At 40.6% G+C, this 25848-nt stretch overlaps 3 protein-coding genes across 3 annotated transcripts; 2 read left to right on the forward strand and 1 right to left on the reverse strand.

The window, feature by feature from the left end:
* Nucleotides 1–4803: 4803 nt before the first annotated feature.
* On the reverse strand, nt 4804–9565 carry phf23b (PHD finger protein 23b). The gene is made up of 5 exons (XM_018671451.2): nt 8953–9565; nt 7660–7691; nt 7463–7555; nt 6741–7359; nt 4804–6577 (listed from the first exon to the last, which is right to left on the reverse strand). The coding sequence occupies exons 1-5, from the start codon at nt 8978–8980 to the stop codon at nt 6384–6386; spliced, it is 966 nt and encodes a 321-aa protein (XP_018526967.1). The 5' UTR covers nt 8981–9565; the 3' UTR covers nt 4804–6383.
* Nucleotides 9566–9701: 136 nt separating this feature from the next.
* elp5 (elongator acetyltransferase complex subunit 5) lies at nt 9702–11868 on the forward strand. The gene is made up of 9 exons (XM_051075375.1): nt 9702–10004; nt 10122–10182; nt 10295–10375; nt 10614–10825; nt 10911–11086; nt 11171–11266; nt 11365–11465; nt 11568–11702; nt 11754–11868. Exons 1-8 carry the CDS (start codon nt 9950–9952, stop codon nt 11674–11676), a joined length of 891 nt encoding a protein of 296 aa, XP_050931332.1. The 5' UTR covers nt 9702–9949; the 3' UTR covers nt 11677–11702; nt 11754–11868.
* Nucleotides 11869–12943: 1075 nt separating this feature from the next.
* LOC108879999 (CTD nuclear envelope phosphatase 1A) lies at nt 12944–23335 on the forward strand. Its single transcript, XM_018671454.2, has 8 exons — nt 12944–13696; nt 16760–16826; nt 18851–18969; nt 19072–19143; nt 19416–19532; nt 19642–19753; nt 20854–20938; nt 21995–23335. Exons 1-8 carry the CDS (start codon nt 13592–13594, stop codon nt 22053–22055), a joined length of 738 nt encoding a protein of 245 aa, XP_018526970.1. The 5' UTR covers nt 12944–13591; the 3' UTR covers nt 22056–23335.
* Nucleotides 23336–25848: the final 2513 nt, after the last annotated feature.

Below are 25848 nucleotides of genomic sequence, written 5' to 3' on the forward strand. Positions count from 1 at the left end.
CAGTGAACTCTTTTTTTGTGGTTAAATTGTTCAATTTTGCGTATACTACTCATCACTCAACTACCATATACATTTAACACAGTAGAAATACCTGTTTAATAGATGACACCCCTAAACATCATACTTGAAATAGTACCTGGAGTAGTATATGTACATTAAATACAAAGACTTTTGTATTCAAATACATTTAGTTATAACTTAACTGTCTCAAAAAAGTATGGTCAATAGTTTAACATTGCTTATTCGCTACAGCTAGCAGATGGTTAGCTTAGCTTAGCACAAATAAAATCACTGCACCTGGCCAACAAAAAAATAAAATAAAAAATCAGTCCAGCACATAACCCACATAAAACCACAACTGTGTTTGTGTATTTTTGTAGGGATTAGATAAACAATTTTAATTAATGAGCTTTATCAATGTTGCTATTTCATTACCTTTGGAGAGAGCTAAGCTAGCTGTTGCTAAGTTATGCTAACTGGCTGCTGGCTGTAGCTTCACATGAGAGTGGTATCATTTTCTAATCCAATGCTCAGCAAGAAATCAAATAATTTCTTAACTTATATATTTTTAATAAACTAAGTACATAAGTATTATGTTTTAATAAAGCCTTGCAGCAACACAAATTAACTACCATCTTAACTTATACAAACCTGATGCCGATCTAAACTGAAGCCTAAACCATAAATGAACCCCATACAGAGGTAAGGGTCAACAAAATGTTCTCATTTTGGAGGATTCTCCTCAAGTTTACATCTTCAAGAGGACATTAGATCCTGTATTGCAATAAAATACACACACACACACAGTCACACACCCAGCCAGGGGCCCCTAATGAGGCCTGTCCCTGATAATGGAGGTAATCAGTGCAGCCTATCTGGCCTCTGCCCCTGCTGACATGCTGTCAGCCTTGCCTCGGTTTATTTATACATGCATGATCTATCAGCACTGGCTCTATGTTTGGTGAGCCTCAGCATCCCGAAATAGAAATAATTAGGACAGGGCGGGAAAAGAGGAAAAGTGAAAACGTGTCTGAAAGCGCATATGCTCAGAATGGACCCCCACCACCCCACCCCATCCTCTGCCAATCTCTCCATCCATCCCTGCTACTCTGTCTCCTCTCTGTTTTGTTTTCTGGAGACAGAGGCAGCAGGAGGAGGAGGGGTGGGGAAAGTTGTGTGTGGTCTGGATTGGGTGGCTATCCGCCCGGTGAAGTCAGGCGAAGCAGAGTGATCAAGTCCTCCAGATTGCCACACACACACTGGGGTCCTGATACGATCTCTGATCTCTTAGTCTCTGCTTTTCTTTGGGTGTTTTAAACTCAAACACAGTGCAACAATGTAGATATGAATACCTGAGTCATCTATTATTATTATTTATTAATGAATCATCTCTAATTTTCATTCTCATTTATCTGTTTAAGTTTATTCATTCCTGTGTTATTTGGTAGATATGAATGTCAAATAGTTGTTTGGTTTCCTTATTTTTTTGGTCCAAATGATGAGTTAAAAAGACAAGCACCCTAAGAATAATAATTTAAAAACAAAACACTACTATAGACTGCTTTAGGGGAAAATGCAAAATCAATGTATTTGAACTTTGAATGGATGTGTGACACGTCGAGCCCTTAAAGTCTTGTTTATTGAAACAAGCTTTAAAAAAATCTGTGTGTACTGCTTCCAATTTAAAAAACTCTCTGCATGGAATAATGACAAATGACATGAAAAATCCACAATAATCACAATGCATTGGCTGATTAAGTCACTTGTACTGACTTCACTCTGACTTTAAGTACATATGATATGACATATTTCTTGATAAGATAACATTTTTATCACTGTGTTATTGATTTACAAAATCCTGTCAACAACAAAACGACAAAATGGATTATTAAGGTCTTTGTTTTACATGTATTCAGAGGTTTTGATGATGAACAAAAATCTGATGATTATAAAGGTCATTTTGCAGTTTGATCATACAATACAAAAAAATCCCCATCAAGTACTTTCTTCTTTTAAAATGAGTCTGGTAACATTATTTCAACCTGTTTCAAATAAAAAAACAATTTCTTTAAAGACTTTTGTTGAAGTGAGTGTCAGTATCTTCAAAGCAGACAATTCTGTACAAATCCCTGCACTAAAATCAGAAGAACTGACATTTTATTTTAGCTAATTGTCAACAATTTGATATGTTATAGATAAAAGTTACAGCTATTTTCTTCCCTTATTTTTATGAAAACAAGACCTTTGGGACTCAGAAATGAACAAAAATGACTTGTTCTGAAAAAAGTTTTAACTTATTTGATTTACATGTATCAAGAATAATTTCTGATGCAATAATAGTAATAACCAGTTTGCCCCAATAGACATAAATTGAGTATTTTAGATGTAATGTAATGATGTTTGCACACATTTAACATATGTCAACATTAGGAAAGATTCTTGTTATCATATTGATTTCAAAAAATTAGTAACTCAGTGGGGGGATGTGGCGTTTAAATTCAGATGTATGTAAACCAGCTGAAGCCGGCCTGAGGCTAATGTATTACCCCAACCCAAATCTGTAACAGCAACATCCTCAACAATGGCCTTATCACGCTCCCATCTCCCCTCAGTCGGCCATGAGGAAAGTGGAAGAGGGCGTGGGGGTGGGACGCCGTGTATGTGCATATGTATGTACGTGTGTCAAGGCATGTTGTCAGCCCTTCAGATCTCCTCAGAGTCGCTTCAGGCGTTTGAAAGTAATGATGACAATGCCAGGCGGCAAGGCGGCAGATGTAATTGGCATGTCTGAGGTCACACACACACACACACATACACACACACACACACTTAGCCTAAACAGCCCTCGGTGCCAGTCCCATGATATAAACCCACCCTAGAAGCATGGCTACAAATACCCTCCAAGACTGGTCAGCAGCTCAGAAGACGCAGAACTGCAACTGGGATCTTTGAGGACAGAAACCCACAGAGAAATCAGAAGACTTAAGGTAGGCATTGTGTAACTTTGTGTCACTGTTTCCTTGCAGTGGATCAGAGACATGAAATTGACTGTTTTATTCTTCTCAGATGCTTTGCTCCAGGTGCATGCTTCCTTTCCTGGCTCTTTACCTGTTGCTGGAGGAGATATCTGCTGCTGTCCTGCCAACAAGCAGACTCAAAAACAAAAGGGTAGGCTCTGAAACCTTGTCACCTTTTAGACAAATCAAATAGCTGCAGGCATTAGTCTATTTACTGATATCAATATTGTCTGCAGGAGGTCAACTGGTTAGACCAAGAGCTCCTTTCCCGCCTGCCTGATGGCTCAGACCAGGGCGACCTCTCTGTGGGTGATGCAGGGGAGGCCGGCAGGGGCGTGGACAGTCGTTCCTCTCAGTCAGAGACGGAGCACCTTTCTTTGCAACACCAGCGCCAAAACCAGTTCCAGTACCAACGTAAACCCAATGAGAAGAGGTGAGGAGAGATTAAAGGGTGGGATGAAAATGTAGTATCATCACAGTTTGAATGGATTTAAGCTTTGGGAGGAAGTTTTATAGTCACATATAATGAAATTCACACAGAAATAAAGTGTAACAAACTGTGACTTGTGCATATTGAACAAGCCAGGGTAACTGGGAATGTAATGAACTCACTTTCACTCACTTTTCCTGTAATAAAACATAGGCACACACAACTTAGATTATAGAACTTTAAGATGCTGTGGTTGTTGTTGCTTTTGTGGATTCTTCATCTATAAATACAGTAACTGTACAGTTTGTAGAGTATTTTGGAAAGTATGATTATAAATATAATATTTTCACTATACATTACAGATGTTCAGTGTTTTTTGGACTTAGCTTCTTTTTCTCTCTTTGCTGTGTCTACAGGAGGAAAGTTATTCCTCTGGACTCCATCGGCAGCTTTCAAATGTCCAGTCTGCGAAACCGAAAGGTGAGTAACAAGAAAAATGCCCTTTGAAAACGTTTATTATTGCCACTATACAAGAGGCTGTACTGTCTGGGCACCCAGACGAGTTATTAAACATTCGTTTTCGCCTTAATCTGTGCTGTATTCCTTGAATGCAGGACACTCAAGCTGAAGCAAATCAGCCTTAAATGCTTCCTTCTCTATACACAGGCGCTTTATAAATGCAGTATGCATATAGGCTTGAAGCAGAATCAGAAAACAGATAGTAAACAAAGACAGATAGAAAGTAGAAGTAAGAGTAAAAGCAAGAGGACATGGTACTAGTATGGCACAGTATTAATGAGCAGTCTCAATCTCTATCAGTGTTAATATGTTAGCAGACTTGAATGTCCAGGTCTATTTTCTTCTTCCTTTCCTAGACGACTTCTGTTTCCCACATTTGCATAAACAATTTTCTACTTGTATGGCTCATCCAGGTTTCCCATGACACTAAGAGCCATTTCTGGAGTCACTCATATAGAGCACAACAATGGTTTATCATTAATAATTCATAAAGACCTTGTTCTTGTCTTATACCTGAGCATTTCAATGCTGTCTGTTACAGGATGAGCCTGATGTTGACTGGGAAGATTAGAGAGACTAAAAAGAAACTCCAACAGCTGAACTCCTTCATGGGGCCAATTCATGTGTGATTGTTTTTATATGTGCTGTATTTATTCATTGAATCCTATTTAACTCACTGCCATACTAACAAGTGAGATGTGTGTCGACCATCTCCCTCTACTGGTAGAAGACACAAACATGACAAACACTTAGCTGTGTGCCAACATCTAATAAAATGTGACAAAATGCCTGTTTCACTTGTCGTTATTTCAATACAAATGATGCAAAATGCTGCTGTTATGTTCCCAAAGACTTTTATTTTTCAAGCTACAATTAAAGAAAACAATATCAGACTGCAGAAAATATAGATTTTGCTTGGGTATTTTCTCTCTTCACTTTCACATATGTACAGTTGTCAAAGAACAGGATATGTACACAGAATTGAAGTTGTAGAGAGAGTGCAACTGCTACCGGAGACTTACCAAGACTCTCCCACCAACCAAAGAAAAGCACATGGTAAAACCAAACAACATAAACAACTGCCACAACCTACGCGGCGTCAACTTATTTTCTGTACACTACAACTTTGTTCTCGATGTGAGACAATCTTATGTCCATTCTCTGATGCGGGTGCATCTCTAAACCCGCTTCTCAGAAAGCTAAGAAATAAACAATTATATGAAATAGAAAAACAAATATTTTACAACCATTCGTGAACAAGCCTCGGAGCCACTTTGACATTGTAAAGCACTGCCAAACCATTCTTCTTACAGCAACGTTACCCCCCCACCCCCACCCCATCGTAGACAATGAGTTTTTAAACAAGGAAAACAATAACCACACATGAAACAAAAACATCAAAATTTAACAGCTTTCAATGTAAAAGTTGTTCATGGTAAATGGCTATCAATGATTGATTAACGAGCCAGACAGGGAGAAACATTAAGCGCTCAATCATGAATGTACACAGCTACATGCTAAGTACAGATTTAATCAGCCGGAGCTTATCATATCCCCAGTACCATCCATATACGCAGTGGAAATGGTATTAGGGGTTATATTTTTAAAAAGTGCACTGCTGAAAGAATTGTCTGTGTGCAATTTGAAATTTAGCAATTTAGCAACTGTAGATGCAAAATAATAAATGTTAGCTGATTCTAGAAATCCAACAGATCACTTTTTCTAGAATGAGATCTCTACATTTTATTGCTCAGTGGTCGCCACTGACAACCAAACCAAAGACAAAAAAGCAAACTCAAAAGTAAAATCGCAAAAATACGACGGAAAATAAAATGAGCTGCCCATCTAGCATTATGAAATACCGCTAAACAAATAACAGGAGTGACTTTTTCCATCTCTTAAGCTATACATTTTGTCAATGTGTAAAACTTCTCGTTGATTTAAAGCTGAGAGGAAAAGGCTTTCAAACTGAAAATAGTACTCCATGAGACTCTAAAGGAAAATTTCACTGATTTGTCGATATCCTCAAGAAATAATTTACACGTCAAAATGCACCTGCAGTGAATATGAGAACAAATGTTAAAATGTATGTGCACGTCACCAGCACAGTATCACAATAAAGCCAATTAATATAGGGATTAATTAGTAACTGATAAATGATTCTCCACTGTCACTGTAGCCTTCTGTCCAGTTCTTCACAGTAGCCAAATAAAAAAAGAAATTAAAAAATTTAAAAAGTGAAGGATAAATAAGAATGGTTGTGATTGTCAAAAGAAATCCTACAAACTGACAATACAATACAGTTGCCATCCAGGTGTTAATTTAGGCTGTTTTGGCTGTAGGCATCAAAGAAAATAAGTGTCAGAGGAGAGCAAAAATAGGTTGGGTGCTCCTCGTCCCTCCCGTCCTCTTCACCTCTAGGTGTCTTTTTTGTGTCCCGACCGCCGCAAGTCCCTGCACTTGTGGCAGTAAAAGATGTCGGGGACGTTGGACTTCTTGATCTTCGCACACGACAAGTGCACCCATATGCCACACTGGTTGCACTCGATCATTGGCCTTCCCGCGAATGGCTTCCCACAGTAACAGGTGATCAAGTCCCATGAATCATCGCCTGCGTTGATAAAGAGGACACAATTATTAAGTGATTATTGCAAATACTGACTGAGGGAAAACGACAGGTTACAAGGAATAACACTAAGCAGGTATTAAAGATTTCTTTATTAGATGTAACCAAATGAAAGAAATTCTGGTAATTTCATAGCACAGTAACATACCTGACTCCACCATAATGTCTTCATCTGCAATCCAAGTTTCACCCTCGCTGGAGCTCATCTCTGCTTCCCTAATTGACTCGTCTGGCTGCATCTTCCCCAGGCCCTGCATACTGGGGGTGGAGCCCCCGTGCACCGTCAGCTCCTCTCTGACAGGTCGTACCTCTGTGTGTGCGTGCCGTGCCTCTGAGTCTGTCTCGCTTTGCGCGGCAGAACTCTTGAGCTTCTTTGCTTTTGGCTGTTTTGAGTTTTTGCTGCGTTTGATGCGAGCTCTTTTCTCACCTTCGCTGCTGCCACTATCTGCTGCCGTCATGGCAGAACCCAGTGACAGCTTTTTCAGTTTTTTGTCCTTCTTGCGCTCTGCCTTAGTGCTGGCCTGGCTCTCATACAAGGAGTCTTTAAGGCGCATCTTGTCCAGCAGAGTGCTATCAGAGTGCATGCGTCGAATATTTTTGCCCTTGTTTGCTCGGGCTTTGCGGACAAACGTGTGGATAGTGTGGATGTCAGAACTTCCATCTGCCCAAGTATTGCCCATGGAGCTGCTGCTGCCTCCGCCACCTCCATCTGCTGACAACCCTGAACTGTGTGCAGAGCTGGATGATGTCGGGGACCATGAGCTCTCCTGTAAGACACCAAAGAAAAAACATTTTGGTATTCTCTCACAGCTTCAAGGTAGGCAATAACAGTCATTTCTAACTTCCACAGTAATATTCAAAGCAGTTTACCTCCTTTGGACTCGGGATGTAACCAGCATATGCCAGGACAAAACTGCAGAACTTATTGAAGTCCTCAACAGTCCTCTTTTTCCTCTCTGGGGGCTACAGAGAACAAACCTTTGTTAAAATATGAAGCTAATCCAAACCAGCTTCAACAACACGAGAGATTGTCAAGGGTATATCAAGTAATAGGAAAACGTACTCACCAGAGGTTCCGTTTTGCACGTCAACAGTGAATCTGGTGGAGAGAAAAAAACAGTTCTGTAAGTCACAAGTGAATCAGAAAAAGCCAAACTACAAAAGCACCTGAGGGCACGATTACAAACGACTGGACTTACGCTAGCATTAGCCTGCTAACACAACTCAATAACTTAATGACGGTTATACGTTACAGGCATGTTGAGCTCATTTAAGACCCGCGTTGTTAAATGACTTTAAATTGAGAGACTTAACTGACAACAGTTTGAGAGGAAAATAAGACCAGTCTGTCATCGGATGGTAACACTGAGTAGTTGTCAGTAACCGCAACCGGTGTCGCTTGGTCCTTGTCTGAACTTTACACAAAGTCTGGTTACTTCGGCATCAGCCACGAGCAACTGTTCATGTTCATCAACACCAAACTTAAAACAAGCAGTTGGTTTTGAAAATGCGTAGCTAACATGTTTATGTTTGTTGACTGCCAAGCTTTAAACTTGTCATTTTGTGCTGTCTGGGTGCTACCTGCTAACGCTAGCTGACATTTAGTGGAAGCTAACAACACGTTATCCCGCAGCGCTAAGGACAAATAGGTTCGGACTGGTCTGGCCTTGATGTCAGATACATTAAGCGAGTGGAATTCAAAGTCAGTAGGAATTACTGTGTATTGCTAACGGCTAATAACAATTCTTAAGGGAGTTAACTTGCGCTAACGCCGATATTCACGCTGCCTTTCTGGAAATGGAAGTGGGAGGCTCGGTAGCTAAGCTAGCTTGGTGTTAACAAGGTGCAACGTTTAATCGGTCGTGTTGTCAGCATTAAAGTTTCAGCTGATGTTCAAAAAAGCGTTTTAGTGACGGATAAGAAAAACGATTTAACTTAAACGGACAAGCTAGAAAGTGCTTTCGCTGAATTGGCTGAGTAACGTTAGCCATTCAGCTATTAACGCCAAGCTAGGTGGGTCGGCGCCTTAACCAACTAGCAAGCTAACTAACTCCCAAATAGAGATTAACATTGGGTTAGCGAACCACTGTTAATCGTAACGAAAAACTAGGCAATCAATATTAATTTTAGCACAACTTTCATGGAATTTAGACGACAAAACACAAGTTGAGCAAGAGCAAGTGGTGCTATTAATACAGCATACGCAACCAAACGTAACATTAACGTTAGCCATTAACTTACATTAGGTTTTCTGTTTAAATGTTGGTAAAACACGACAGACAGATTTCAACAGTGAACAGATTAACATCACAAGGCAACACTTCATTTAGTGGCTCGTTGTGGACACTGGTGAAACATACCTTGGTGCTCAGACATTATGTCAAGCATTGTCGCCTCACCGACAAGGCCTCGATCCAACAAACAGAAGCAGCAGGCGAGCTAGCCGGAGAGTAGCGGCCGTCGCGCTGTGCCTTCCCCCGGCGTGGCTGCACCTTACCGCCGGGCAACTTTAGCAACAGCAAGCCAAGGGCGCGTAAGACTGAAGATAGTCTTCCTTAAAAAGCTCTCCACTGTGGGGTCGAAGTTGTAATATTCCCTCCCCGGGGACCCGTTAACAGTTTAAGTTAACGCACCAAAGACGAACCGCCTCTGAATTGTGGCCACACTAACGTTATTAGCCCGACAAAATACTAATTCCTCTGTCGTTTAACGTGCTGCACTTAAAGCTCCCCTTTCTTCGTCACTGCATTTATATAACGATCGGTACTGAAATGTGGCAAAACGGGAAAAATCCTCAGATAAACGCGAGCACTAGCTAATGTAAATCCATAATGAGAACTTCTCAGATGAAGTTTTTCGTTTCTTCGCTGTCCGCATACAAAACGACTGGAGTTTTGACTTTATTCCGCACGGTCCTCTTCGTGCGCGGCAGAAGCCTCTTGATGCTGGCAGAGCAGTGCTTCTCGCGAGGTATTCTGGGTAACATAGTTTATTACGCAGTCATCCCCCCTTTCACAAGCATTGCTTGTAAATATCGTTGAACTACATTTTCCGTGAATAGTTCCTAAGAAGTTTACGGGAATTCTGGGATATTAAGTTTTTTGTCTCAATACTTCAAACATGCTATCTAGCGAAACATGCTGGACTTGAGAAAGCTTTATTTAATGTGAAATATCACCTACTGCGATTTTCAGCGCTCGTTATCCTCAACTCTGAGAGATGTCGTGTTTGTGACGTCAAATTACCGGATTCTATGATTTTTTTGTTCCGGTATTCATGTTAAAATATGCTGTGAATTATCAGCATGCTAACTAGCTAAAGCTACCTGGACTTTATACAGTTTATTTATATCGTGCCATGTTGCCTGAATTATTGCAAGGCACTGATGCTGGAGGGTTTCTCATAATACAAGGTAAAAGCCTTTTGTAAATGTAGATTAGAAGTCTAAATTGCGAACAGTGACACAACTGTTACCTATGTGAATCGAAGGTATAGCATTAAGTCATGTCATTTCTACTTGCATTGATAGATTCTGCTAGTTATTGTGGTCGACACCTCCTGAAGAGCTTCATCCATGCTGCATTGAACAGGTATTGAAAGAAATGCTTATGGTAACAGTTTTGTTATGTCTGTACGGTTACTTGTCAGTGTTTCTAAATTATGTGTTTGGTAAAACAATCTTGACCTACGTTATGAATTCAGGGAGGAAGCTGTCCATGTCCTCGGCTTTGAGGTCAGTGAGGAAGAGTTGAGAGATGGACTAAAAGGATCACACACTCACAGGTAACTAAGATTAGTGCTGAATCAATTAATCTTCCACCAGAAAATGAATAGCTACTTACTTTAATATTGGCTAATAGTTTTTTATCAATCAAAATGATAATTATTCAATATTCCTACTTCTCCAATTTGTTACTCTCCTCTCTTTTATTAATTGTAAATTGGTTTTCTTTGGGTTTTAAACTAACAAACAAAGCATATAACCAAACTGACCATAAATCATCTGTCTCTGTCACTTCAGACTACACTTTCATAATGCCTTCACAGACCCCCTGGGCTGGTCCGATCACCCAGCTTTCACTGTTCACCAGTTCACTTTGGAGGAACTTACCCATCTGGTCAAGCAAACATCACAACCTAAACCAGCTACCTTGGTAATCGACTCTCTTTCGTGGATTTTGAGGCATGTCAGTCCTTCTGCTGTTTGCCAGACTCTGCAGCAACTTAAAAAAGGTGATATATCATCTTCCACGTCTGTAGCTTTTCTAGGTGCAGCATCTCCACTATTTTAACTTTTTCTTTCCTGTGTTTTCATTAGGGGGAGCTGTGAGAGCTATTATTGGTCTGCTCCATGCAGATATGCATCAGAGAGGGACTGTGGGTAGTGTATGCCATTTGGCTACTTCAGTCATCACTGTGGCACCTGGAATCAAGGGAGAGGAAGGAGTGGCAAAGATAACAAAGCGCTCGAAATCGGGGAAGGTTATACAAGATGTACGCAGTGGTTCCTTTTGGGGTGACTATTTTGTGTTCCCTCAGCGCTGAAAAATTATTGATAACTTTATTTTTGGTCCTCAGGAGGAGATTTTCAGCATCAAAGAGGATCTTACAGTCGTAGTGCAGAGCAAGCCCAGCCATATTGGATCCAAACAGCCAGACACTGATGAACAGGAGGTGCAATATAATATGTTAATTCTGTCAGATAAATAGAATAAGGACAGGGTTCAGACATGGTGGGACTCAAAAGTTTCTTGTTCTTTGTGTTTCTGTAGACGGACCCAACAGCCAACTTGACCTTCAACCTTCGCTTATCTGACACAGAGCGTGAAGCCAAGGAGAAACTTGCACTTCCTTTTGTCTTCAGCAAAGAGAAGTGAGAAACTTTTCCACAACAATCATATTTTTAACTGTTTTTTATTTTCATATGTTTTGTTTGTTTGTTCAGCTAAAAACAGTGTCTCCTTTTTATTTGAAGGAAAACCGCTCTGCTCCATTCAGGCCCGGGTTCTGGACGAATTCTGTACGAGCCCGATGCCAACGATGACTACGACCAGGAGGACCCAGATGATGATCTCGATGTGTAGGGTTAGGACGTAAAACCCACTGAAGGCCAGAGGATCATGTTCATGTTCTCTCTGTCATTCAAGACACTGGGTTGTTTCAATGGTGCATATTCAAAGCCTTACCACCATCTCACAGAGCTTCAAAGATATAATTCAATGCCCAGAATTTCTGTGTGGAATCTGTATTATGTTTATAAAATGTTTTTTTCCTAATGTTATTGATCTCCTCATTTCAATTGATTTTCTTATCAAATAAAGTTATATCATTATAATATAATAACATAATAACCACACTTTACTTTTTCATAAAATTGATTGTTGTACATGTACAATCTCATGTCCCAACCATTGCACTGAAGTGACTGACTGATCTAACTTTTACACAAGTTGTAGTTTCAGTTGTTCCCTATTTGGAGTTCAGGAAAAAGAAAGACGAGGAGGCCACAAGATGATTAAAGTGAAAAAGAAAAACGTCCATTTCTGTCACGCAAAATCATATTTGTCTCCTGAGAACCTCTCTCCAGAACCACTGCACATCCTACAGTTCAAATGAGACATTCTGAGAGGGAAAAAAACCTGCTTGCAGCTGTTACCATACCAAGGCTATAAAATGTGATAAGGATCACACATAGACATTGTGTCTTTGCCAAACAGCATCACTCTAAAGTAAATATGGACCACTTTCTATCACTGACGTATTAATGAGATCATTTCATATGATTATAATTATTACATAATTTGTTATTTTACTGTAGATTCTGTTGAAAATTTCATTTTCTTAATGAGTTAGGTCTATGTGCACGTCATAGTTTGCACTACTTGCATGACAGTGTCAGAGGAGATTGTTGGATAGTTTTCTAATGGTTTGAAGTAATTAGGTAGGTGTGGTATACTCTTGCATTAACTGGCCGTTGGAAAGCCCTTGTGTCTACTGACAGCTGTAAAAGCTGGCCCTGCCAAATATCATAACATATTAAGTGCTTATAAACAGTGTTCACTCACGCCTAGTGATTTTTTTCATGTACTGTTTTACAACTTTGAGTCAGAGGGATAATGAGGTTATGGACACCAATTGAGACACTGTGAAAATAAAATCTACTTAATGTAGATGTAAATGTTATAGCAGAAATTAGGACAAACAAACAGCGGTGACGCTGTCTGAGTAGCTACTAATTGCCAAACTAGCTGAAAATTGACATTATAGCTGGTTATTTTTGCGAACTTTGAGCTGACTGCCATCTTCGCTCGTCAACGTCTGTTTATTTTCCTTCCACGTGGGCGTGCTGCGCGCAACCTCAGGGTTCCTCGCGGAAGTGACGGCAAGGCGGCTATGGCGGCTCGCAGTTTCATTCCGGATTTCCACTGGACTACAAACTGATTTTAACCGGTCCCGTTAGACTTTGGAGAACTTTTGTAAAGCTGTCTCTCCTCGGACGCCGCACAGAGTCAAGTCGCGTTGAACCGGTGCTTGACAACGAGCGGCCCCGCAGCTTTTTTGGGGTATTTTTGTCCAAGGTTCAAGGTGGTCACCCTGTCGAGCTAGCGGTAGCTCGGCGGCTACTAGCTAACGTTAGTTGGTACACAGCTAGCTCCTGAGCTAGCTTGTCAACTAGCTGCGTGCTAAGGTCCATACAGCAGCAGCCGTCGTGCAGCAGATTCTCTTTTGACCACGTCCACGTTTGTCTTTCACAGTGACGATGCGAATGCACTCAATTTAATGCTAATTGTGCCACAAGTGTGCAGAGCGAGGTACTCACACGTTTGCTTGGCCTCTTGTTAATTTGAATCGCTAGTTTGGCGGCTGTGGCTAAAGACGGATTTTGACTCAGTAGCGGGCAGGTTCCTTCAGCAGTTACCCCAACAACTTCGGGCTAAAGCGTGCTATCAAGCGAGAATTGAAGTTCAGTTGCTGTGGGGTCTTTGCGTGCTTATCAACATGCTGAAGACCCGGCAGTGTTTACTCGGCATCCGCACTTTTCTCGGCGTAACGTCCAGAATATGGGGCTTCATCATGTACATCCTCAGGAAGCACCTACGAACGGTGAGAAGGGGTTTGAAGAATATGTGGCAGTTGTTGTGTTTCTGTGACAAAGTGAGCGAAGTCTTTATGTTGCCAGGGCTCCCAGCGTTATTATTTCAGATCTCAGAGGGTTCTCAGAGGGCAAGGTTACCTGTGTTTTCTGTTTCAGTATTTGTAACCATCATGATGATTTTGACAAATAATCCGTAGATTATGTACTGTCAGTAGCGTCAACTTCCCATTAAGATAAATTACATTAGCATCAGATTTATTGCTATATCTTACAGCACAGATATGATTAGGACTAAAGAAAAGCTCCGATTAAAAGGTCATATTTTAACAGTTTACTCAAACTCGCAACACAAAAGCTACATAAAGCGCCACACAGGATATTAAAGTGCACCAAAGTGCATAACTGCAACCAAGGATTACTTTCATTTTTGGTTATTATTGGGTTTTTTTCAGTTACTTGATTAACTATTTGTTTTATTAAATTTCAGAAAGTAGAGGAAAACGTCCGTCACATTTTCCCAGAGCCCGAGAAGAGGTCTTTAAGAAGTTTATGTTGTCTCAATAATAGTCCAGACCCTAAAGATATTAAATACCAGTGATATAAGACTGAGAAAATCAGCTAATTCTCACATTCATGAAGCTACAACATTTTTTCTTTATAAATGACTTCAAGATTGTCAAAATTGTTGCAGATTAATTTTTTGTTGATCAACAAATCTCTGAATAGACCAATTGTTTCAGCCTTTAAATAATGTATCTAGGTGATGGTGTGAATGAACAGCTCATCAAGCTACAATGCAAAGTGGAAACCTCCCACATCCAGTCCCTAAATTTGAGGAGCAGCCAGCTCAAGCCTGCAGGTCACCTTCAGTAGCTCACAAATGCCTCCACAATAAACATGGCATTTAAGGTGACAGAAGCCGCCTGTTTGTAACTTAGACACATACACAGGTGTTGTCAGGTCGTTAATAGACATGCATATGCGGTGTAATGTGAGCGGACTTCGACTCTAGCTCCGTATCAAGCCAACAAAGCTTGGAAGAGTGCCCTGCGTGTGTTGTAATCATCTCTCTGTTCGAGGTTTGTCTGCAGTTTATTGTGTGGCAGTAACACTTGCGGGTTGTCAACAGGCCCTGAGAGTGAGTAGTCCAGTCCATGTTGTGGCTGAAGTGAGAGGGATTATGTCAGCACAGGGAGCGTACTGTTCTCTTTCTCTCCCTCTGTTTCTCTCATTCTCACTCACAGTTTAGCTCTGTTGTTTACAATCTGTGATGCACTGGAACAATGTCACGATCCAGGGAGCGCTTATGTACTCAGCATTGTAATGTAGGTGATCCTATAGATAGCAGTCAAGTAAACCATGACGGAAAAATTGAGGTCAGCGTTTTATTACCGCGCCATTTCAGCACTACTTAAAACAAAAGTATTAATATACATTTCAGGTCTGTGCCTACCCAAGTTATTTCTCCAGCTATAGACTCCTTCTTCTGTTGTGTGTGAATGAGGTAGTCCTCAGTATGTTTTCTGTTTGAACAGACCACACTACATAAAGTTGCCTGATCCAGAAATTTGGATCAATAAAAGCTCTACTGGATTATGAACACTAGTACCTGCTCATATAATCCCATGCATGTCACCATGTGTAAACAGATGACGAGAAGGTTGTTTATTAATCTTACCAACAACAGTGTTACGTAATGGTTCTGCTTATCAGTCTCCACTATGGTCCAGTAACAGTGAGTCCCAATCAAAACAAAACTCCCAGTTTGAAATGAGAAGGTAATTAATCGATTAGTTCAACCATTTGACACTTTTGACAATCATTTAATCATTTAAGTCTACTTGAGCTCTGGAACCAAATCAGCAATTGACAAAATAATCGACAAATTAATCATTAACAGAAAGTTGTCCGTTCCAGCCCTAGTTTATCTCTAATCATTTAATAAGTGTAATTACCAGCATCCTTGTTATAGCTCCAAAAAATGGAAGGGCTAGCTACTTTTCTCCATTACATATCATTATACTTATTTTTCAGCTGTAGGTCAAGTTAAGAGAGCAAAAAAATCTGAAATATTAATTGTAGCACTAGTCTGGAGGCAAAGGACTCAGTCTGAGTTGCAGGCCTGGGGTTCAGATAGACGCTCTTGGAGGTGCAGATATCTCAGTCGAGGGTGAGGTCCCCCCGTGGTGCCCAGCAGCTGCCACCACCAGTAGGCTTCCCCCGAGCTTACTATGCCAGGCAGCAGCGGGAGGGGAGTCAGAGGGGAGGCCCTGTCCCATGGTTTAGGTACCAAGCAGCCCGGGCTCAGCCAAAGTCACCCTGCAAGTCTTCCTTTCTATGTGTATACCCCCCTCCTCCCCATGCTCCGGTGACACCCACCGACAGCTGGGGGGGATAAAAATAGCCCTGTAAGGAAAAGTGCAGTGCCCGTGGGCAAGAGCGGCACTGGAAAGGATCGTCTCTGTAGTCCCTCTGACCGGAGCAGAGTGGAGCAAGGAAGTTAGAGAGGAGGCGCCGCGGGGCAGACACAAGCAAGTTAATTTCAGTATGTTGTCCTCTGTTTAATCTCTGATGGTCAGCAAAGGGAGAGAGCCGGTGCCCCAAGAATGTATTGTCTTAAAAGGCTGAAAAAGAAGTTTTAGGATTTCAGAACTTAGTGGTTTTTAAGACTTCCATGGAGATATTAGCTTTACGTTTGGTTCAGATCACCCATTGCGCAGTTAAGTTTAAGTCATGATGCTTTTCCTACTTGTATTGTGGATTGCAGCAGTTACAGTCACATAAAGCTACTCTTATTTAATGCCCCAGAGGATTCCCAAAACACTAATACTGGCCTTCTGTGTGAAATCACACGAGATGTCGTTGCCTTGGAAATGAAGACAGACACTTTGAGTGCAGTAGGAAATGAAAAGATTTGAGATGTCAATGCACCTGGTATCAAAAAGCTCACATTTGTCACCTATATTCAGATCTAAAAAAAATGAAATCCATCCATGATGTAATTGACTAATTATGGCTCAGTATGTTGTATGTGTTTTAACTGTGTGATTGTCTGACTGTTTCATTTGCAGATAATCCAGTATCAGACGGTGCGATACGACACTTTGCCTCTGTCACCTATCTCCAGAAACAGACTCAGTAAGTAGACGATTGCTTTCATGATATAACTGCTCTGCTAAATCGTGAAAGACTGTAAAACAATGCAAAGATTGTCAGAAAGGTGCTGTTCCATCTGAACGCACACCTTTTACCTAGGTGCATTTGTTTTCTTTAGTGATATTAGATCGCACAGAGTGGAGACACTATCACATCATATTTGTTATGTGGGAATTTAAGCAGAGGTTAAACCGGTTTGTCAAGGAAGAAGTGATTGTACAGAAAAGAAAGTTATTAGCATCACAACAACACACAATTGTGCACAGTGTGACCCTTTTCTATGGACTCTTCTCACCTCAGAGTAAACGAACATCACGAGTTCAGACAGACTTGACAGGTACCTTCTCCGTAAGAGGATGCTCAGACAAGGTGTTGACTGTCATTTGTGTGCCATTTCACTGGATTATCCTGCAGCTGTATATTTATTTAGGTGGATCACATGGTTCGATGCAAACCACAGTTGGCCTATATTTTCCCTCTCAATTGTTTCAGTAAACTTGTTGTGCTACATTGGTCAGTTATTATGTGAGTTCATTACTTTAATAGCATACAAACAAAGAATGGTGTTGCATATCAGGGATTTGGGTGCAGTTTGATTAACAGCAGAGCAACATGACCTTCTTGCATCATTACAATTGAAAACCAAACATAGTAAGAATAGCGGGGGGGTTTGTTGACAGGATACCTCTCAGATAACATCTGTATTTGAGATAAAACATCAGTGTGTTGTACAGCTATAAATGTGAAGTGTGAAATGAGGTAAATGCCTGCTATTAAAGCAAAAACAAACACTTCCTAAACCACAGCTAATCAATATCATCCATGATTGATGTTTAATGAGCAAGTGTAAAATACCAAGAATGTAGCATAACCACCTGACTGCCCACCAAACCTTTATTAATAAAGAAGCAGCCATGCAGATCAGTGTTTCTCACGGCTCGTAACCAGAATGCTAAAATAAAAACACTGCCTTATTTGGCTATAGATGGTGAGCCAGTGTGCTGGGTAAACATCCATTGTCCTGAAAAAGAACAACCTTTTCAGTTAGACAGTGAATTGCACTTGCAGGTAAATGTTAGAATCCACTTAAGACTTTGCCACGTTGATCAAAAAAACATTTTCTTCCTGCCCTGATTCTAAGAATGGCTTAAGATGTGTTTGTGGAAGGGAGGTGGAGAGGAAACGCAAATGTTAAAGGTAGCACTTAACACCAGCATGGACTGGCGTGTGCACTCTGAATGGGCTTCCCTTATGTCTGTAGAGAGCTCATTCATCCATTCATTGACTTAGAGGAAGGATTGTTTTTCAGTTCTACTTTACTCGCCTCTCTCAACTCACTCCACTGAGCTGGAGACTTGGGCCCAGTCCCCACTGATAAGTGATCCCTTTACAGTCATTCAGCTGTATGTAGGTGGTAAATCTCCTTGTAAAGATGAAATTATAGACACAATTAAAGCACGATAGAAGGGGATCTTTAAATAGGCAGTATAAACATGAAGATTACAGCAGGCAAAACCTGTTGTTATAGCGTCTGTATTGGAACGTGAATGTTGTTTTAAGACAGACTTGAAAAATTAAAACCAATAAGGATGTATCCCTGTATTTAAAACACTTGAATTTTGCCTTTGTAAATCTTTCAAGTCATCTCAAGTCATTTCCACACCTAAACAGTTGACTGTTTGTGAAATCCAGACTCTTACAAGCTGAAGGGAAAAAACTGCTGTCTCGATGCTAAGAAAAAAATCAAAGAGCAGTGTCTTACTAATTTACTTAAAATAAGTAGCATGGTTTAAAATGACTCATGGGTAAGAGAGAAATCTGACCTGACCTGCGCTGTGTATATGCAGATTCTACAGTAACCATGTCAGTACAGTGCATGTAAATGTGTTGTGCAATTTCCTGTCTAACCTCATTTCTCCTACTAACATGGTTTCTTGTGTGTATGTAAGTGTACTGAATAAACTACAGAAAATAATTTTATGTCTGTGTTGTCTGATTAACCCCAGATGCAGTAAAGAGGAAGATTCTGGTTCTGGACCTGGACGAGACGCTGATCCACTCTCACCATGACGGGGTCCTCAGACCCACAGTGAGACCTGGCACGCCGCCAGACTTTATCCTCAAAGTATGGGCGTTAACACGTATATGTACATGTTTTAACACAAGTCCGTCTGAGTTTAAAGGCTGGTTTTGTCTAAATGAACCTCTGTTTCCTTTTCCCGTGCAGGTCGTCATTGATAAGCACCCAGTCAGATTCTTCGTACATAAAAGGCCACATGTCGACTTCTTTTTAGAAGTGGTGAGTGTCAGTCAATGCTCTTGAATCCCAGATTAACATGGCAGTGAATAGTAAAGCACACTGTGAACATGAGACTTCACAGCTCAAGTCTTTCCCAGGTCACCTTTTATCCTGTCTGTCATCTTTCCCGTCACTCTCCATTGTACTGCACTCTCTCAGTACCTGATGTCAGAAAACTATATTTGTTTTGGATCACGATCCTTCACGACTAAGCACTGACTGTAACTTGTGTACCTATACTATTGTGTGCACTATGCTGTGTGTGTACACAGGTGAGCCAGTGGTATGAGCTGGTGGTTTTCACAGCCAGTATGGAGATCTACGGCTCAGCGGTGGCAGACAAGCTGGACAACAACAGGAACATCCTGAAACGTAGATACTACAGACAGGTATACAGCATGAATTAGAGCTGGTACTGATTTTGCACTTGGCTTTTTTGCCCTTTGAAGTGTCCTTTTTGACTGTGTCATTGACTTGCATTTTTGTGTCTTTCGCCAGCATTGTACATTGGATCTAGGTAGTTATATTAAAGACCTGTCTGTAGTACACGATGACCTGTCCAGTATTGTCATCCTGGACAACTCGCCTGGTGCTTATCGTAGCCATCCAGGTAAGACTTCGAGCGTTCATGGAGTGTTGGAGTCAACACTGGCAGTTAAATACCGGGGTGCAGTGTCACTGCAGGGGGGGTCTAACATGACGAGGTGGGAAAATGTGGAATGAACTGAAGTAGAAAAAATGTGTTCTCAGAGTAGAAGGTTTAAAAAACACAGGTGTAGCTAATCAGCTAATTAGTCGCTGATTGCAGTAAGTGCCAGAGCAAAGCCATCGTTAATGTCATTTGTTCCACCTGTGGCTTTTCTGCTTTGACAAGTCAATTTGCTTTGGTTTAAATTTGATCCATTCAGAAACTAAAAAAGCAGCTTTCTAAAGGAGACCAGGGCAGCAAGTGAATTTGAATTATATTCTGAATTTTCAGAATATAAAATTATGCACTTAAATACATGTAGTCAAGTTCTGCTTTGTTTATATCTTATACGGTCTATATTGTCAAATAAGCAACAAGAACATTTAATGTTTATTTGTAGTATTTCTTTGGGGGTATCAAAAGGTTAAACTATAACCCACAGTGACATTTACAGGATACTAATTAATGCTAAAACATGGTGTCCAGTGGCCACATAGAGAAAAGACGTTTAATCAGGGAACTGACTCAGCATTGTCTGTGTAAAGTTTAACACTGAAGTTAGCCACCATACACTACTGGTCATATCAGACCAGATAAGACTATAGCAATGAAACCTCGAGTGTTTTTAGCAAGAGTTGAGTAATTACTCATGGGTTCAGCTTTTGAAAGATGACTAGTATGTTACATCTTCTTTCAGAAACTGCGCACTCTCACATGAAAGGCTTAGTGATGTAGATGAAAGAGTGGTAACAGGTCATAGTGGATATTTAGTTGTGTACATTGATCTTTTACAAACAAAATTAAGTGAGGTTTTGTCTTTTCCACATCAGCCTTGTGATGAGCTAAGAACAAGACAAGTGACTGTACCATCTCTTCTCACTACAAGGCCTGTATTGTAAATGCTGTAACAGTGCATTAAATTTGCAGTTCCTCTAACGACTCAGTGGCGTCTTTAACAGAGCAGCGTAAAATCACATCCATGTCTATTTCTCTGACATGACTGACTGTCTTCTGCCCTCCAGACAATGCAATACCCATCAAGTCCTGGTTCAGCGACCCTAGTGACACAGCACTTCTTAACTTGCTGCCTATGCTGGATGCACTAAGGTAAAAGGCTTAATAAAGTTGGCATGAAAGCATATAGACAGTGCAAACACTTTAATTCTTGGCTTACTTTGTCCACCACTGAAAAGCATACTACCTGGGTTCAGTTGTCTGTGGTCATTTAAGAGGAGTAAGGTAAAGGCTGCTCCCAAGCCCACATTATTTTAGTTGTTTACTTATCACAATGAAACTTAGCTGAAGGCAACATATTCTGAATAAGACGGTGTATCAGTGACACTGTTGACAAAATTTGTTGCATATAACATTTTCCATTCATATTCCCATTTATATGGTGTGGTTACAGCCTGATTAATGACTAAAATACCTCATCTACTCTATACTGCAGTGTCAGTTCCTCTCCAATGATCAAACCCTTCAGCCTCAGATCCTGTTTGTGTTAACCACAGTATACTTTGCAGGCTGTCCTAAGTCAAATTTTGCATAAGACTGTGCTTCAAAATGTTCTTAGTAATAGTTCAGTATTTTGAGAAATACACTTACTTGCTCTCTTTCTGAGTAGTTAGCCAGGCTTAGCCTAAAGACTGAAAGCTAGCTAGCTTGACTAAACTCAAAAAATACACCTGTAATGCTCTTATACTAACACATTATATCTATCTATATATCTAGATAGACATAGATCTATATCTATTTTGTTTAATGCATGCATACACAGAAATGTAAATTCAGTTCAATTTAGTTTTATAGGGAGTTATTTGAGGTTGCCTTGTTTGTCAAAAGCCAAAACTCAGCAGCCTTATCACTGCATCTTTGTGCAGGTAAACTGACTGATTAACTGCTGTTAATCAAGAAGGTTATAGCATGTATTTTGCCCCAGAAAACTTAGGTATATGTCAGTTTACGCAAGGGAGATTCAGTGTGTTTGGCATAATGTTCACTTTAAAAAGAGCCAGGCTAGACTCTGGTATCAGTTTTCTCATCTCACTTTCATAAAAGAAAGCGAATAAAGACATCTCCCAGAATAATGAACTATTTCTTGGCTAAGATGGTCGAGTGTTCAGTTTCCAGTAGCTGAATTGTGCCTCTCTGCTCTCCTCTTAGGTTCACTGCTGATGTCCGCTCCGTCCTCAGTCGAAACCTCCACCAGCACCGGCTCTGGTGATTGGCTGAACCAAGAGGGGTGGGACTTGTTGACCAGCCTCTTCCCCTCTGCCGGCTTCCTTCCTGCCCTCCGTTCCCTCGCAGACGACCCACCAGCCCTCTCTGAGCCTCTCAGACATGTCCTGAGGAGACGAGGGTTGGGGCGACCGCCTAACACGGGACGAACAGTATGGGATCACCAGAGCCCACAAACTACTGGGGAGGGAGGGGGAGCCAGCTTGTTTTTTTTTTTTTTTGTTTGTTTTTTTTTGTTTTTGTTTTGGTTTTTTTTTCTTCCTGATTCTTTATTTGTATTTTTTTCCAAAACAAAATGGAGCCTCTCTGCCTTATTGCTCCTGATACTGACTGTGTGCGTATGGAGGTGAGCTTGTGTACGTGAGTCGGAGTATGCTTGCTGAGTTCGTTAGTCCTTTTTAAACTTTTTTGAAGATTGGGAGGGAGGGGGAGAGAGGGATCAGCAAAGCAACAAAGACAATTCTACATTATTAATTCTTCTTCCTCTCCATCATCACCAGACGTTGCACTTGAGCAAACAACTCATCAGTTTACTGTCTTAACCTCTCGGAGCAACTGAGAAGTGGAAAATAGAAAAACGCCCCTTTTTAGATCAACCTCATACCCCGACAGTGATTCATTGATTCCTGAGGTACTTTTTTTTTTTTTCTCCCCCAACAAGAATGGATCAACTTACATGATGTAATTGATGGACTTTTGCTTGCAACAAACCATCCACAGACATTTTTCTGGACAAATAGCCAAGCAGTCTGACATCATTATTATTATTTTTTTTTATTTTTTTTCAGCATAACCATCACTCTTTCCACAAAGCTCCTCATGGGACTCAGTGATAAAGACTTGACTGAAAAGTTGTGAGAAAAAAAAGAATGGCTTGTAATGATATGTGGACTGCCGTGCCGCCTTTCCATATCTGATTGTTTCTCTATTACCATAATATATGATAATATGACTTCTGCATACCATGACATTTCGCTCTTCCCCTTTACCAGTTTTGATGCCATCCTGATTTCATCTAATAGGAATTGCACTTAAATTTTTTCCCCCCTTCTGTTTTTGTTGCAGTTGGTTTTGTATTTGATTCAAACTTGCAGCCTTCCCCTTTCAGTTTCTACCCACTCCCCTTAATGTATGGGTTCAACTATTAGACCCTCTGTCTTTAAATGCCTTCTGAACAATGTCAGTCTTGTTAAGGCTCACAACGGCTTCTTATTGGCTCTGTCTCCAGGTCTGTGTTACTAATAAAACACTTGTCAGTATCGGCCAGTTACTATCCAGCTTGTTTTCTGTTAATGCAACTCATTCTGCAGTTGTTTTTTGAGGCATAACATTTTGCAGCTTGTCAACTGACTAACTTCACTGGGGAAGGAAAACAGTGGAGAGGAACTCAGCAGTTGTGCGAGACAATAAGCTTATAATCTGCTGCCATCATGTGGTGTAACAGGAAACTGCATCGGTGCAGCCAGTATTCCTACACATCTCAAGAGACAAGATAACTCTATTTTTGTTAAGGCTTTTCCAAAAGAGAGGTAGTTTTTAAGGTATATTACCTCCTTTCTCTTACTGAAGGAATCTACATGGGATGTCCTGTCAATGAAGGCATCTGGCAGTTGCACTTGTTTAAAAGCAGTGAGACTTGTGTCTGATATGGCATCATAGCACCACTGCAGATGTCAGTAGCTTGCCTTTTGTCTGTGTATATGTTGATATTTATACCTTTTGTAGTAAATATAGGAAAATGTCACATGTTAAGGACACTTAACTTAATTGTATTTTTTCCAGACAACAATTTATTTCCAGCTTTTTCTGTCAATTCTAATTTTATCAGTATGCAAAGTGAAGTTTACTGTGCGCTCGCCCTCTCAGTCATAGCATACAGCTAAGCTTCAGGACTTGGATATCAGTGGTTGTGCATCAACTGTATGTAGAAGCAGTGCATTTTTTTCTTCCACATTTAGACATGTTCATTTTGTCATTCCAGTGCAGGGTTAAGCAACAATGGTGGGCTAAGAGCACACTGGTGCATATTAGCTGTTGTTTCTCAACACCTCTACCTCCTCCTGATAATGGCTTAAAGTAAATCTGACGTCTTTAAACAGCAAACACGCATCTGTCGCTGTGTAAACTAATTTAAGTTCTTGTAAGAGTTCCAGCCGGCCATCATGTAACATCTCCAGGGAGGACTGCTTTCTCGCTTTTCCCTCTTACACTGGCCTTTGCAGCTGAAGTTCTTTATTCTGGAAGCTAACAGTGTGAGGACTAGAGTCTCTTCTAACCAAGAGTGTCTCCTGTTGGGAACCCTACAGCCTTTTATGTTAAAGGGAAACAGGTGAGGAAAATTGAGGAGATTAATATAACTTTAACCAAGAATTTCCCAGACTTTGATGAGTCAGGATTGAGCTGTAGCTGCTGAGTGTGCTTTGTAGGAGAGTTTGTTTGTGAGGATCACATCAGTGGTTTGTATTGGATGAGGTAGATGTGACTTTGGTGACTTTGGACCTGTCACTGATGATGAAGAGTCTTTGTAGAAGATGTAATTTGACAAGGAAGAAGTGTTGCTCAGAGACAGCAGAAATGGAGGCAGCAAAGGGAACTAGTCTATTGTTTTATATCCCATCATCAAAAATTTACATTGTCAGTCATGCCTCAAAGACTCTGGCTTATTGTACATTGCATGTTAACCTGAAGCTGCTGTCACCAACAATTCATATTCTAAAACCTCTGTTACAAACCTAGGAACTGGAAATAAAATCCTGTCCATAGGTGACTCAGCACATTACATCCTGTGCTAAAGCAGAGTATAACCTCTGATCTAAAGTCCCTGACATGAAAGAGATAAGATCAGTCTTTATGTTGATAGTTTTATAATGACCCACCAGGTACAATTTACAATATGCTTTGCCAAAGAAAAGAGTATAAACAGAGGAGGAACTTTTTTAGATCTGTGAGTGATTGTCACACACAGAACAACCTATCATAAGACTGTGATGCACAGTGGGGAGTTTAGGATGAGGTGTCACATGAGGGAGCAGAGTGAGTCAAAGCTGTGGGTCACTTGCTTAAGTGAAATTAAGTTTCTGATTTGGTCAAGAAGTAATGGTTAATAGTAAATTCCTGAAACTAGTGGAGAAGTTATTTTAAAACCAGTCATTTAAAACTATCAAAGCAATATATAAAAAATCCGTAGCCTCCAAGAAAAATGACCATTCTTAATTAATTCATTATAATTAATTACTTGTGATAATAGTCGTTTTTGACACATTTTGGCCCCCACACTAGTTTAAAAGGTAGGGAATTACGCCTCCTCAGGGATGTCAGCTTCAGATACAGAGCAGCACTGGTGAAGCTGGAAAGGATTATTTCTTTTTGTTTGTTTGTTTGTGTTTTATTTGTTGTTGCCTTTTTCCTCTTAAAGGTGGTTAGGGGGTCGAGGAACGATCTCATTAACCAAACGGAAATTGCGAGCCAAATTAGTCATAATTATGGACTGTGCTCGGCATAATGAGTGAACACACAGTAACTTGAACTATCCCACTTCTGCTGAGGTTCGGCTGAATGAAACTCTGGACTAAGATTAGAGCCTACACTGAATTACAAAGCCAAATTTATGGTTAACTACCGCATGTTTTTGGGTTTCCCCTCTCCGGCTGCTGCTAACTGCTGGGCCTCGGTCATATGACAAGGACAGATGCCTCCTCACTGCCCTGCCCTACGTCTTTACGCGCAGCGGTTGATCAAAATAAAATAGTTCCATAGAAAAAAAATAACATAGGATTTAA

Source organism: Lates calcarifer, linkage group LG14 (assembly GCF_001640805.2).
Source record: "Lates calcarifer isolate ASB-BC8 linkage group LG14, TLL_Latcal_v3, whole genome shotgun sequence".
Lineage (NCBI taxonomy): Eukaryota > Metazoa > Chordata > Actinopteri > Centropomidae > Lates > Lates calcarifer.